The sequence below is a fragment of the Panulirus ornatus genome, chromosome 48 (genome assembly GCF_036320965.1).
Source record: "Panulirus ornatus isolate Po-2019 chromosome 48, ASM3632096v1, whole genome shotgun sequence".
In the NCBI taxonomy this organism is placed as follows: domain Eukaryota; kingdom Metazoa; phylum Arthropoda; class Malacostraca; order Decapoda; family Palinuridae; genus Panulirus; species Panulirus ornatus.
In genome coordinates this window covers 4,537,190-4,552,245 of record NC_092271.1, presented here as the reverse complement: position 1 = coordinate 4,552,245, position 15,056 = coordinate 4,537,190, and the positions used below count along the sequence as shown (strand labels likewise).

Genomic DNA, 15,056 nt, shown 5'->3' with positions numbered 1-15,056 from the left:
TAACACTTATCAACCAGGAATAAAAAGAAATATATTTTTTCTTTTACACATTGATCTCCTACTCTACTTATATTTCTGACCACTGTGACCATTCTCCTAATATTCTGCATCTGTTTTTCATCCCTAATCATCCCGCTGTAAATACACAATCTCGCTCCCACTTGGTTCATCTGATCACTCTCTCATAAATGTATCTAACGGCACCTCTCCCTCAAGTAGCTCCTTCCAAGCGTAAATACTGACACCTCAACAAAGCTGACGAATAACTTACGTAACTTCTTTTCTGACTTTCTTTGGGTAAATTACTGTCTCTTATGTGCTAATGCTTCTGTCTCTGTCAAACGCATAGCAGAGGTTATTGTTGAGGGAATGGAAGTATTTATCTCCTCCGAGACGACATCTTCCTCCACTTCATCGTTCAACCCTTCCTGTTCTGAGGTCATTCAGGCAAGGGATCAGACATACTGTGCTTGGAAAAACTCTCCTCCCTCTGGCTCCCATCCAGCACTTAACACTGCCCGTAATCGCTGTAAGCACGTTATCCGTGTGACGGTGTTCCTTTATCCACATGAAATGCAATAACCTCTCCTCGTCCTAGACCTCTCTGGTCTTTAGCTAGGGGCGTCTCTAACAACTTCTGTCGCTCTACCTCTCCTTTACTTTTCCATTCTGACGGTAGTATAGTTGTCTCTCCCGTAGACAAAGTAACTCTCTTTCGTTCCCGTTTCTCCTCTAACTCCACCTTGGGTGACTCTAGCATTCCTTCACCCCATGATGCTCCTCTTACTATTCGTATGCCTCTTCCCATAATTTCTTTCGGACTGTCCTGAAAAGCGTTTTTTTTTTTTTTTTTTTTTTTGGACACAAGCAAGACTTATGTTCCTGATGGCATCCATCCTCGTGTACTGAAAGAGTGTCCCTCTGAACTTGCACCTGTGCTTGCTCGTGTGTTCCGTTTCTGCTTAAAAACCAAAACTTTTCTTCTCCTTGGAAGCATGTGTTGGTTCATCCCATCCCTAAGAAGGGTGACCGTTCTGACCTCCTGACTATCGTCCAATCACTTTGAGATCTACCATTTCTAAAGTCTTCGAATCCCTCCTCAACTCCCATATCATTAAACACCTCGAACATCACAGTCTTCTCTCTGATCACCAGTATGGCTTCCGTAAGGCGAGATCAGTTAGTGATATTCTTTCTTATCTTACTAATGTCTGGTCATCATCCCTGAAGGATTTTGGGGAGTCATGTGTAGTTGCCCTCGACATATCTGAGCTTTTGATAGAGTGAGGCATCGGGATCTCTTCTCTTAGCTCCCTTTTTTTGGCTTCCCTCCGGCCGATCTATTTCTGTGGTTGTTGATGGATCAGCCTCCCCCTTTTCTCCACCAACAGCGGTGTCCCTCAAGGTTCTGTCCTGTCCCCTACACTTTTTCCTCCTTTTTTTTAAATTGTTTCCTCTCCTCCACAAATAATCTAGTGCACTCATGCGCTGACGACTCAACATTGCATTCATCTACATCGATCAATTCTGCTCCCTCTTCTCTCACGCGATCTGCATCTCGTCTTGACACAGCTTCCTAATAAACTCAGACTTGGACAGGATACCTCAGTGGTGTACACATAGTCTTGTTAAGTTTAATGCCTCCAAGACTCAGTTTCTACCCATCTCTATCGGAAACTCCTCACAACTTTCGTCTCTCCTTTGACATACTTGGTGTCACTGTAACATTCAGTCTTTCTTGGCAACCCCACATTACAGGAATAGGTAAGTCTGCCTCTAAGAAACTGGGTGTCTTGTTTAGATGTCGAAATTTCTGCTCTTCTGAACATTTGCTCCGTTTATACAAGTTGTTGATTCGTCCTTGTATGGAGTACAGCTCTCACATTTGAGGTGGTTTTAGCTCTGTATCCTTGCTTGACAGAGTTGAATCGAAAGCAGGCCGAGTTATAAACTTTCCCAGGCTAACTTCCAAACCTGACCCCTTTGCCCTACGCCGCAATGTTGGTTCACTTTTCCTCTTCTATAGGTATTTGGTTTTCGCTCCCGAGAACTGGCGGCTTGTGAGCCAACACCACTAGCTAGATCACGCAATACCCGGCAAGCTGCTGCGTCACATGATTAGTGTGTTGCCATCGGCAGCTCAGGGATGGGCCGTTTTGATGTTGCGTTTCACACATTTATCGGTTATTAGGGTCATTTTTCTTTATCCAAAGGAACCATTATAATAATAAGTTATGACTTCGTGCTGAAAAGATTCTAACTTGCGCTTTCTTTTTCGTTATTTCCGTAAATTCTACACTAAAGATATAATATTTACGCTCAAAGTTAACTGATAGTTGTATATACTCTAGTATAACAAACTGATCTTAAAAATAGAGAATGTAACTGATCAATGAAAACTACAAAATGTATCTTTACTTATACGCAACACCTTCGCTTGTTGACAGCGTCAGTTTGCGTCACACGATCACAAGACGAAGGTTTGGCTTTGATTCTGGCGGCCGTCGGCAGTAAACCCTGACATGATTATTGGTTCCAGGATTACCATACAAACCTTTCAATGGTCGGAAACAAGTCCAAGCTAAATACCATCTATGTGATGCCTAGATAGATGGGAGACTTGTTTGCTAGTGAAATTTCTGGGTATTTATCGGCCAATGTCTCAGGGTTATCATGGGAGAATTAGGTCGACTGAGGCTTAATGATGAGAAGCGCTGGGACGGTGAGTTGTGTGTGTGTGTGTGTGTGTGTGGACATACGTACGTAGGTACATCTGGCCCACCAGCCGGAAAGATGATCAAATGATATAACTTCTTCCTGTGACTTGAGCAATGTTGTAAGGTTTATGTTAGAACTTTAGCTCTTGGGAATGATGACAAATCTAATATTCTTTTATGCAATAGAACGTAAACCCATTGTCTCTATACTGTTAAACCCACTGTCTCCATACTGTTAAACCCACTATAGTGAATGATAACCTTACGACTTAATTTTTCCACAGTTCGACAAAGGTCGGACCAGTTTAATGAATGGGTGATATTTAATGTTATTATCAATTTTTATGATCTATGTAATTTCATGTAATATTTGCATAGGTTTCTCAAGCTTCCTGATAAGACATCATTTGTTCATTGATTTCTTTGTTGTCGGAAGAACTAACACGTAGGTCAAGCCTAGTATGGCTAGCGAGCAGGGAGTCACGTACATTGGAGCCGTGGGATCGGCCAACGGGCCAACACGGTGATCCTCATGTGGGCATCGAACACGGGACACAAAATCCCTCTTATCTTCCTCCAGGATCGAACCTGATCCGCCCTTGTATGTGCCCTGGGCTGGATGACACGGGTGAGAATAAAGGTTTGGTTTCCAGTCTCAGAATTACTTGCTACGTCTATCCTTGTACTACATGCACAGTGTCTGGCCAGGCCCTACGCTACATCATGTTCTCCGGGGCTGCAACGTCTCTCGGTCATGACAGCACACGTGCATGACGGGTGGAGCCGCCTCCAGCCTACCCTGGCAGACCATAAGTCTCTTACCTGATGTTGAATTCAGGTCGATTTGCTGCGTAACCGACCGATGGATATCGCTGTACATTGTGGATGGGTCGACGATGACGGACGCTGTGTTGCCGCTGGTGCTGGCGGTCTGGCGTGTGTGGCGGGTGGCGGCTGTGTAGCTGGTAGTGTGCGACCTTGTGCGGCTGCGGGTGATGGACGGAGTACTTCTTGAGTGGGTGTGGAGGAGATTGTTTCTGGCGCAGTGTTTCCTGACTACACTGGCGACGAGAGGAGCCGACATGTCTGCTCTGACGGTTGGAAGGCAGATGAGAAAAGATGTAACTGTGTTGGCCAGAGTCATCACAATCCTGGTGTTTGTGAGAGACATGATCTTGAATGTTGTTATCATGCTCCTGGCTGTCATGATGAGGACCAGTGTGGTAGTCATGGTTAGCTTGGTCCTGGCGAGGAGGACCTTCCTGCTGGTGGTCTGGTCGAGGGTTAGTAGTGGTGTGGTGAGGCAGGTCACCTGGCCTGCTGCTGCCTCCCCCGGCCGGGTTGCTCTCGTCCGTCTGGTGCAGGAAGCTGTGTTGCCTCCACACGTCCAGCTCTCGTTCGTTCTTGTTTCGTTGTTCAGAAATCTGTCGCTGTTGACTGTGTTTGTTATGCTTCGGTGTGTGTTTGTCATGCTCTTGTTGTTGTTGTTGAGGCAGTTGTTGCCGCTGGAGGGTTCGACCAGTGTTACTGTGAGAGAAAGAAGAAAGGGGAAAATCAAAATCATTTTAGCGGACCTGCAACAGATAGATAGATAGATGGGTCATTAGATCACGACAGTTAGATAGATGGGTCATTAGATCACGACAGTTAGATAGATGGGTCATTAGATCACGACAGTTAGATAGATGGGTCATCAGATCACGACAGTTAGATAGATGGGTCATTAGATCACGACAGTTAGATAGATGGGTCATCAGATCACGACAGTTAGATAGATGGGTCATTAGATCACGACAGTTAGATAGATGGGTCATCAGATCACGACAGTTAGATAGATGGGTCATTAGATCACGACAGTTAGATAGATGGTTCATCAGATCACGACAGTTAGATAGATGGGTCATTAGATCACATCCCTCCTCAACATGTAAACAAAGTTCTCCAGTTGACGTGTGCTATTTAAGAGCAAGATTTCTTACTACCTTCAGATCTAAGAGAGAATATCATGAAGATAATCATGAAATGAACCTCGCCTTCGCCTCATCGTATATCCTTCAATATCGTCAAGAGCAGTTCATGACAGATCAATAACTGACACTGAGTCTCACACTGAAGCTGATACTGAGCCCATCTGGACGAGATGGTCTCAGAGAACTGATGGCTTAGTGACCCTAGTTATGGTGAGATGATGGCTTAGTGACCCTAGTTATGGTGAGATGATGGTTTAGTGACCCTAGTTATGGTGAGATGATGGCTTAGTGACCCTAGTTATGGTGAGCTGATGGCTTAGTGACCCTAGTTATGGTGAGATGATGGCTTAGTGACCCTAGTTATGGTGAGATGATGGCTTAGTGACCCTAGTTATGGTGAGATGATGGCTTAGTGACCCTAGTTATGGTAAGATGATGGCTTAGTGACCCTAGCTATGGTGAGGTGATGGCTTAGTGACCCCAGCTATGGTGAGGTGATGGCTTAGTGACCCTAGTTATGGTGAGCTGATGGCTTAGTGATCCTAGTTATGGTAAGATGATGGCTTAGTGACCCTAGTTATGGTGAGCTGATGGCTTAGTGACCCTAGTTATGGTGAGCTGATGGCTTAGTGATCCTAGTTATGGTAAGATGATGGCTTAGTGACCCTAGTTATGGTAAGATGATGGCTTAGTGATCCTAGTTATGGTGAGGTGATGGTAATAGTGACCCTAGTTATGGTGAGATGATGGCTTAGTGACCCTAGTTATGGTGAGGTGATGGTAATAGTGACCCTAGTTATGGTGAGATGATGGCTTAGTGACCCTAGTTATGGCGAGATGATGGCTTAGTGACCCTAGTTATGGCGAGATGATGGCTTAGTAACCCTAGTTATGGTAAGATGATGGCTTAGTGACCCTAGTTATGGTGAGCTGATGGCTTAGTGACCCTAGCTATGGTGAGATGAAGGCTTAGTGACCCTAGTGATGTGAGATGATGGCTTAGTGACCCTAATTATGGTGAGATGATGGCTTAGTGACCCTAGTTATGGTAAGATGATGGTTTAGTGACCCTAGTTATGGTGAGGTGATGGCTTAGTGACCCTAGTTATGGTGAGCTGATGGCTTAGTGACCCTAGTTATGGTGAGATGATGGCTTAGTGATCCTAGTTATGGTGAGATGATGGCTTAGTGACCCTAGTTATGGTAAGATGATGGCTTAGGGACCCTAGGTATGGTGAGATGATGCCAATAGTAACCCTAGCTATGGTGAGATGATGGCAATAGTGACCCTAGTTATGGTTAGGTGATGGCTTAGTGACCCGAGTTATGGTGAGGATGGCTTAGAGACCCTAGTTATGGTGAGGTGATGGCTTAGTGACCCAAGTTATGGTGAAATGATGGCTTAGTGACCCTAGTTATGGTAAGATGTTGGCTTAGTGACCCTAGTTATGGGAGGTGATGGCTTAGTGACCCTAGTTATGGGAGGTGATGGCTTAGTGACCCCAGCTATGATGAGATGAAGGCTTAGTGACCTTAGTTATGTGAGATGATGGCTTGGTGACCCTAGTTATGGTGAGCTGATGGCTTAGTGACCCTAGTTATGGTAAGATGATGGTTTAGTGACCCTAGTTATGGTGAGGTGATGGCTTAGTGACCCTAGTTATGGTCTAAATGTGTGTGGATGGAACCAAGAGGAGAAAAAAGGATAGGTAATATGTTTCAGGAGAGGAATCGGAATGTTTTGGTTAGAGTGAAACGAAGCTCAAGGGTAAAGGGATAGAGTGGTTTGGGAATGTTTTGGAGTAAAGTCAGGGGTTGGTGAGAGGACAAGAGCAAAGGAAGGAGTAGCACTACTCCTGAAGCAGGAGTTGTGGGAGTATGTGATAGTGTAAGAAAGTAAACTCTAGATTGCTATGGGTAAAACTGAAAGTGGATGGAGAGAGGTGGGTGATTATTAGTGCCTATGCACTTGGACATGAGAAGAAAGATCATGGGAGGCAAGTGTTTTCGGAGCAGCTGAGTGAGTATATTAGCAGTTTTGATGCACGAGACCAGGTTACAGTGATGGGTGAATTGAATGCAAAGATGAGTAATGTGGCAGTTGAGGGAATAATTGGTGTACATGTGGTGTTCAGTGTTGTAAGTGTTAATGGTGAAGAGCTTCTAGACTTTTGTGCTGAAAAAGGACTGGTGATTGGGAATACCTGGTTTAAAAAGAGAGATATACATAAGTATACGTATCTAAGTAGGAGAGATGGCCAGAGAGCGTTATTGGATTTCGTGTTAATTGATAGGCGCGTGAAAGAGAGACTTTTGGATGTTAACGTGCTGAGAGGTGCAACTGGAGGGATGTCTGATCATTATCTTGTGGAGGCGAAGGTGAAGATTTGCAGAGGTTTTCAGAAAAGAAGAGAGAATGTTAGAGTGAAGAGTATGGTGAGAGTGAGTTTGGGACGGAGATTTCTGTAAGGAAGTACCATGAGAGACTGGGTGCGGAATGGAAAAAGGTGAGAGCAAAGGACGTAAGGGGAGTGGGGGAGGAATGGGATGTATTTAGGGAAGCAGTGATGGCTAGAGCAAAAGATGCATGTAGCATGAGAAGCGTGGGAAGTGGGCAGATTAGAAAAGGTAGTGAGTGGTGGGATGAAGTAAGATCATTAGTGAAGGAGAAGAGAGAGGCGATTGGACGATTTTTGCAGGGAGATAGTGCAAATGACTGGGAGATGTATAAAAGAAAGAGGCAGGAGGTCAAGGAAAAGGTGCAAGAGGTGAAAAAGTGGGCATATGAGAGATGGGGTGAGAGAGTATCATCAAATTTTAGGTAGAATAAAAAAATGTTTTGGAAGGAGGTAAATAAAGTGTGTAAGACAAGAGAACAACTGGAAACATCGGTGAAGGGGGCTAATAGGGTGGTGATAACAAGTAGTGGTGATGTGAGAAGGAGATGGAGTGAGTTTTCTGAAGGTTTGTTGAATGTGTTAGATGATAGAGTGGCAGATGTAGGGTGTTTTGGTCGAGGTGGTGTGCGAAGTGAGAGGGTCAGGGAGAATGATTTGGTAAAAAGAGAAGAGGTAGTGAAAGCTTTGTAGAAAATGAAAGCCGGCATTGCGGCGGGTTTTCATGGTATTGCAGTGGAATTTATTAAAAAAGGGGTGACTGTGTTGTTGACTGGTTGGTGAGGATATTCAATGTATGTATGGCTCATGGTAAAGTGCCTGAGGATTGGCAGAATGCATGCATAGTGCCATTGTCCAAAGGCAAAGGGGATAAAGGTGAGTGCTCAAATTACAGAGGTATAAGTTTATTGAGTATTCCTGGGAAATTATATGGGAGGGTATTGATTGAGAGGGTGAAGGCATGTACAGAGCATCAGATTGGGGAAGATCAGTGTGGTTTCAGAAATGGTAAAGGATGTGTGGATCAGGTGTTTGCTTTGAAGAATATATGTGAGAGATACTTAGAAAAACAAACGAATTTGTATATAGCATTTATGGATCTGGAGAAGGCATATGATAGAGTTGATAGAGATGCTCTGTGGAAGGTATTCAGAGTATGTGGTGTAGAAGGCAAGTTACTGGAAGCAGTGAAAAGTTTTTATCGAGGATGTAAGGCATGTGTACGAGTAAGGAGAGAGGAATGTGATTGGTTCTCAGTGAATGTCGGTTTGCGGCAGGGGTACGTGATGTCTCCATGGTTGTTTAATTTGTTTGTGGATGAGGTTCTTAGGGAGGTGAATACAAGAGTTTTTGAGAGAGGGGCAAGTATGCAGTCTGTTGTGGATGAGAGAGCTTGGGAAGTGAGTCAGTTGTTGTTCGCTGATGAGACAGCGCTGGTAGCTGATTCGGGTGAGAAATTGCAGAAGCTGTTGACTATGTTTGGTACAGTGTGTGAAAGAAGAAAGCTGAGAGTAAATGTGAGTAAGAGCTAGGTTATTAGGTACAGTAGAGTTGAGTGACTAGTAAATTGGGAGGTATATTTGAATGGAGAAAAACTGGAGGAAGTGAAGTGTTTTTAGATATCTGGAAGTGGATTTGGAAGCGGATGGAACCATGGAAGCGGAAGTTAGTCACAGGGTGGGGGAGGGGGCGAAAATTCTGGGAGCGTTGAAATATGTGTGGAGGACGAGAACATTATCTCGGAAAGCAAAAATAGGTATGTTTGAAGGAATATTGGTTCCAACAATGTTGTATGGTTGCGAGGTGTGGGCTATAGATAGGGTTGTGCGAAGGAGGGTGGATGTGTTGGAAATGAGATGTTTGAGGACAATATGTAGTGTGAGGTGGTTTGATCGAGTAAGAATGAAAGGGTAAGAGAGATGTGTGATAATAAAAAGAGTGTGGTTGAGAGAGCAGAAGAGGGTGTTTTGAAATGGTTTGGTCACAAGGAGAGAATGAGTGAGGAAAGATTGACAAAGAAGAGATATGTGTCAGAGGTGGAGGAAAGAAGGAGAAGTGGGAGACCAAATTGGAGGTGGATTGATGGAGTGAAAAAGATTTTGAGCGATCGGGGCCTGAAGATGCAGGAGGGTGAAAGGCGTGCAAGGAATAGAATGTATTGGAATGATGTGGTATACCGGGGTCGACGTGCCGTCAGTGGATTGAACCAGGGCGTGTGAAGCGTCTGGGGTAAACCATTCAAAGTTTTGTGGGGCCTGGATGTGGAAAGGTATCTGTGGTTCCAGTGCATCATACATGACAGCTAGAACGAATGTGGCCTTTGTTGTCTTTTCCTAGCGCTACCTTGCGTGCGTGCGGGGGGAAGGGGTTGTCATATCATGTGCGGCTGGGTGGCGACCGGAATGAATAAAGGCAGTAAGTATGAATTGTGTACGTGTGTATATATGTATATGTCTATGTATGTATATATATATGTGTACGTAGTTATATATATATATGTGCTTGTGTGGACGTGTATGTATATACATGTGTATGTGGGTGGGTTGGGCCATTCTTTCGTCTGTTTCCATACGCTACCTCGCTAACGCGGGAGACAGCGACATTATCTTGTGGAGGCTAAGGTGAAGATTAGTATGGGTTTTCAGAAAAGAGGAGTGAATGTTGGGGTGAAGAAGGTGGTGAGAGTAAGTGAGCTTGGGAAGGAGACCTGTGTGGGGAAGTACCAGGAGAGACTGTGTACAGAATGGAAAAAGGTGAGAACAATGGAAGTAAGGGGAGTCGGGGAGGAATGGGATGTATTTAGGGAATCAGTGATGGATTGCGCAAAAGATGCTTGTGGCATGAGAAGAGTGGGAGGTGGGCTGTTTAGAAAGGGTAGTGAGTGGTGGGATGAAGAAGTAAGAGTATTAGTGAAAGAGAAGAGAGAGGCATTTGGACGATTTTTGCAGGGAAAAAATGCAATTGAGTGGGAGAAGTATAAAAGAAAGAGACAGGAGGTCAAGAGAAAGGTGCAAGAGGTGAAAAAAAGGGCAAATGAGAGTTGGGGTGAGAGACTATCAGTAAATTTTAGGGAGAATAAAAAGATGTTCTGGAAGGAGGTAAATAGGGTGCGTAAGACAAGGGAGCAAATGGGAACTTCAGTGAAGGGCGTAAATGGGGAGGTGATAACAAGTAGCGGTGATGTGAGAAGGAGATGGAATGAGTATTTTGAAGGTTTGTTGAATGTGTCTGATGACAGAGTGGCAGATATAGGGTGTTTTGGTCGAGGTGGTGTGCAAAGTGAGAGGGTTAGGGAAAATGATTTGGTAAACAGAGAAGAGGTAGTAAAAGCTTTGCGGAAGATGAAAGCCGGCAAGGCAGCAGGTTTGGATGGTATTGCAGTGGAATTTATTAAGAAAGGGGGTGACTGTATTGTTGACTGTTTGGTAAGGTTATTTAATGTATGTATGACTCATGGTGAGGTGCCTGAGGATTGGCGGAATGCGTGCATAGTGCCATTGTACAAAGGCAAAGGGGATAAGAGTGAGTGCTCAAATTACAGAGGTATAAGTTTGTTGAGTATTCCTGGTAAATTATATGGGAGGGTATTGATTGAGAGGGTGAAGGCATGTACAGAGCATCAGATTGGGGAAGAGCAGTGCGGTTTCAGAAGTGGTAGAGGATGTGTGGATCAGGTGTTTGCTTTGAAGAATGTATGTGAGAAATACTTAGAAAAGCAAATGGATTTGTATGTAGCATTTATGGATCTGGAGAAGGCATATGATAGAGTTGATAGAGATGCTCTGTGGAAGGTATTAAGAATATATGGTGTGGGAGGCAAGTTGTTAGAAGCAGTGAAAAGTTTTTATCGAGGATGTAAGGCATGTGTACGTGTAGGAAGAGAGGAAAGTGATTGGTTCTCAGTGAATGTAGGTTTGCGGCAGGGGTGTGTGATGTCTCCATGGTTGTTTAATTTGTTTATGGATGGGGTTGTAAAGGAGGTAAATGCAAGAGTCCTGGAAAGAGGGGCAAGTATGAAGTCTGTTGGGGATGAGAGAGCTTGGGAAGTGAGTCAATTGTTGTTCGCTGATGATACAGCGCTGGTGGCTGATTCATGTGAGAAACTGCAGAAGCTGGTGACTGAGTTTGGTAAAGTGTGTGGAAGAAGAAAGTTGAGAGTAAATGTGAATAAGAGCAAGGTTATTAGGTACAGTAGGGGTGAGGGTCAAGTCAATTGGGAGGTGAGTTTGAATGGAGAAAAACTGGAGGAAGTGAAGTGTTTTAGATATCTGGGAGTGGATCTGTCAGCGGATGGAACCATGGAAGCGGAAGTGGATCATAGGGTGGGGGAGGGGGCGAAAATTTTGGGAGCCTTGAAAAATGTGTGGAAGTCGAGAACATTATCTCGGAAAGCAAAAATGGGTATGTTTGAGGGAATAGTGGTTCCAACAATGCTGTTTGGTTGCGAGGCGTGGGCTATGGATAGAGATGTGCGCAGGAGGATGGATGTGCTGGAAATGAGATGTTTGAGGACAATGTGTGGTGTGAGGTGGTTTGATCGAGTAAGTAACGTAAGGGTAAGAGAGATGTGTGGAAATAAAAAGAGCGTGGTCGAGAGAGCAGAAGAGGGTGTTTTGAAATGGTTTGGGCACATGGAGAGAATGAGTGAGGAGAGATTGACCAAGAGGATATATGTGTCGGAGGTGGAGGGAACGAGGAGAAGAGGGAGACCAAATTGGAGGTGGAAAGATGGAGTGAAAAAGATTTTGTGTGATCGGGGCCTGAACATGCAGGAGGGTGAAAGGAGGGCAAGAAATAGAGTGAATTGGAGTCATGTGGTATACAGGGGTTGTCGTGCTGTCAGTGGATTGAAGCAAGGCATGTGAAGCGTCTGGGGTAAACCATGGAAAGCTGTGTAGGTATGTATATTTGCGTGTGTGGACGTGTGTATGTACATGTGTATGGGGGGGGGGGGGGTTGGGCCATTTCTTTCGTCTGTTTCCTTGCGCTACCTCGCAAACGTGGGAGACAGCGACAAAGTATAAAAAAAAAAAAAAAAAAAAAAAAAAATATATATATATATATATATATACATATATATATATATATATATATATATATATATATATATATATATATATATATATATATATATATTCCCTGGGGATAGGGGAGAAAGAATACTTCCCACGTATTCCCTGCGTGTCGTAGAAGGCGACTAAAAGGGAAGGGAGCGGGGGGCTGGAAATCCTCCCCTCTCGTTTTTTTTTTTTTTTTTTTTTTTTTTTCCAAAAGAAGGAACAGAGAAGAGGGCCAGGTGAGGATATTCCCTCAAAGGCCCAGTCCTCTGTTCTTAACGCTACCTCGCTATCGCGGGAAATAGCGAATAGTATGAAAAAAAAAAAAAAAAAAAAAAAAAAATATATATATATATATATATATATTATCCCTGGGGATAGGGGAGAAAGAATACTTCCCACATATTCCCTGCGTGTCGTAGAAGGCGACTAAAAGGGAAGGGAGCGGGGGCTGGAAATCCTCCCCTTTCGTTTTTTCATTTTTTTCTTTCCAAAGGAAGGAACAGAGAAGGGGGCCGAGTGAGGATGTTTCCTTAGAGGCCCAGTTCTCTGTTCTTAACGCTACCTCGCTGACGCGGGAAATGGCGAATAGTATGAAAGAAAGAAGAAAAGATATATATATATATATATATATATATATATATATATATATATATATATATATATATATATATATATATATATATATATATTATTATTATTATTATTATTATTATACTTTTTCGCTGTCTCCCGCGTTTGCGAGGTAGCGCAAGGAAACAGACGAAAGAAATGGCCCCCCCCCCCATACACATGTATATACATACGTCCACACACGCAAATATACACACCCACACAGCCTTCCATGGTTTACCCCAGACGCTTCACATGCCCTGCTTCAATCCACTGACAGCATGTCAACCCCGGTATACCACATCGCTCCAATTCACTCTATTCCTTGCCCTCCTTTCACCCTCCTGCATGTTCAGGCCCCGATCACACAAAATCTTTTTCACTCCATCTTTCCACCTCCAATTTGGTCTCCCTCTTCTCCTTGTCCCTCCACCTCCGACACATATATCCTCTTGGTCAATCTTTCCTCACTCATCCTCTCCATGTGCCCAAACCACTTCAAAACACCCTCTTCTGCTCTCTCAACCACGCTCTTTTTATTTCCACACATCTCTCTTACCCTTACGTTACTCACTCGATCAAACCACCTCACACCACACATTGTCCTCAAACATCTCATTTCCAGCACATCCATCCTCCTGCGCACAACTCTATCCATAGCCCACGCCACGCAACCATACAACATTGTTGGGACCACTATTCCTTCAAACATACCCATTTTTGCTTTCCGAGATAATGTTCTCGACTTCCACACATTCTTCAAGGCCCCCAGGATTTTCGCCCCCTCCCCCACCCTATGATCCACTTCCGCTTCCATGGTTCCATCCGCTGCCAGATCCACTCCCAGATATCTAAAACACTTCACTTCCTCCAGTTTTTCTCCATTCAAACTCACCTCCCAATTGACTTGACCCTCAACCCTACTGTACCTAATAACCTTGCTCTTATTCACATTTACTCTTAACTTTCTTCTTCCACACACTTTTCCAAACTCAGTCACCAGCTTCTGCAGTTTCTCACATGAATCAGCCACCAGCGCTGTATCATCAGCGAACAACAACTGACTCACTCCCAAGCTCTCTCATCCCCAACAGACTTCATACTTGCCCCACTTTCCAAAACTCTTGCATTTACCTCCCTATCAACCCCATCCATAAACAAATTAAACAACCATGGAGACATCACACACCCCTGCCGCAAACCTACATTCACTGAGAACCAATCACTTTCCTCTCTTCCTACACGTATGCATGCCTTACATCCTCGATAAAAACTTTTCACTGCTTCTAACAACTTTCCTCCCACACCATATATTCTTAATACCTTCCACAGAGCATCTCTATCAACTCTATCATATGCCTTCTCCAGATCCATAAATGCTACATACAAATCCATTTGCTTTTCTAAGTATTTCTCACATACATTCTTCAAAGCAAACACCTGATCCACACATCCTCTACCACTTCTGAAACCACACTGCTCTTCCCCAATCTGATGCTCTGTACATGCCTTCACCCTCTCAATCAATACCCTCCCATATAATTTACCAGGAATACTCAACAAACTTATACTTCTGTAATTTGAGCACTCACTCTTATCCCCTTTGCCTTTGTACAATGGCACTATGCACGCATTCCGCCAATCCTCAGGCACCTCACCATGAGTCATACATACATTAAATAACCTTACCAACCAGTCAACAATACAGTCACCCCCTTTTTTAATAAATTCCACTGCAATACCATCCAAACCTGCTGCCTTGCCGGCTTTCATCTTCCGCAAAGCTTTCACTACCTCTTCTCTGTTTACCAAATCATTTTCCCTGACCCTCTCACTTTGCACACCACCTCGACCAAAACACCCTATACTGCCACTCTATCATCAAACACATTCAACAAACCTTCAAAATACTCACTCCATCTCCTTCTCACATCACCACTACTTGTTATCACCTCCCCACTTGCGCAATTCACCGAAGTTCCCATTTGCTCCCTTGTCTTACGCACTTTATTTACCTCCTTCCAGAACATCTTTTTATTCTCCCTAAAATTTAATGATACTCTCTCACCCCAACTCTCATTTGCCCTTTTTTTTCACCTCTTGCACCTTTCTCTTGACCTCCTGTCTCTTTCTTTTATACATCTCCCACTCAATTGCATTTTTTCCCTGCAAAAATCGTCCAAATGCCTCTCTCTTCTCTTTCACTAACACTCTTACTTCTTCCTCCCACCACTCACTACCCTTTCTAATCAACCCACCTCCCACTCTTCTCATGCCACAAGCATCTTTTGCGCAATCCATCAC

At 43.9% G+C, this 15,056-nt stretch overlaps 1 protein-coding gene across 1 annotated transcript in view; it reads right to left on the bottom strand.

Moving 5' to 3' along the window:
* Positions 1 to 848: 848 nt before the first annotated feature.
* LOC139763961 (uncharacterized) overlaps positions 849 to 15,056 on the bottom strand; it is an 80,745-nt gene continuing 66,537 nt past the window's right edge. The window contains exon 4 of the mRNA XM_071690442.1: positions 849 to 4,244. Coding sequence (XP_071546543.1) covers positions 3,536 to 4,244 — 709 coding nt within the window. The 3' untranslated portion in view covers positions 849 to 3,535. The remainder of the gene's footprint in view (positions 4,245 to 15,056) is intronic.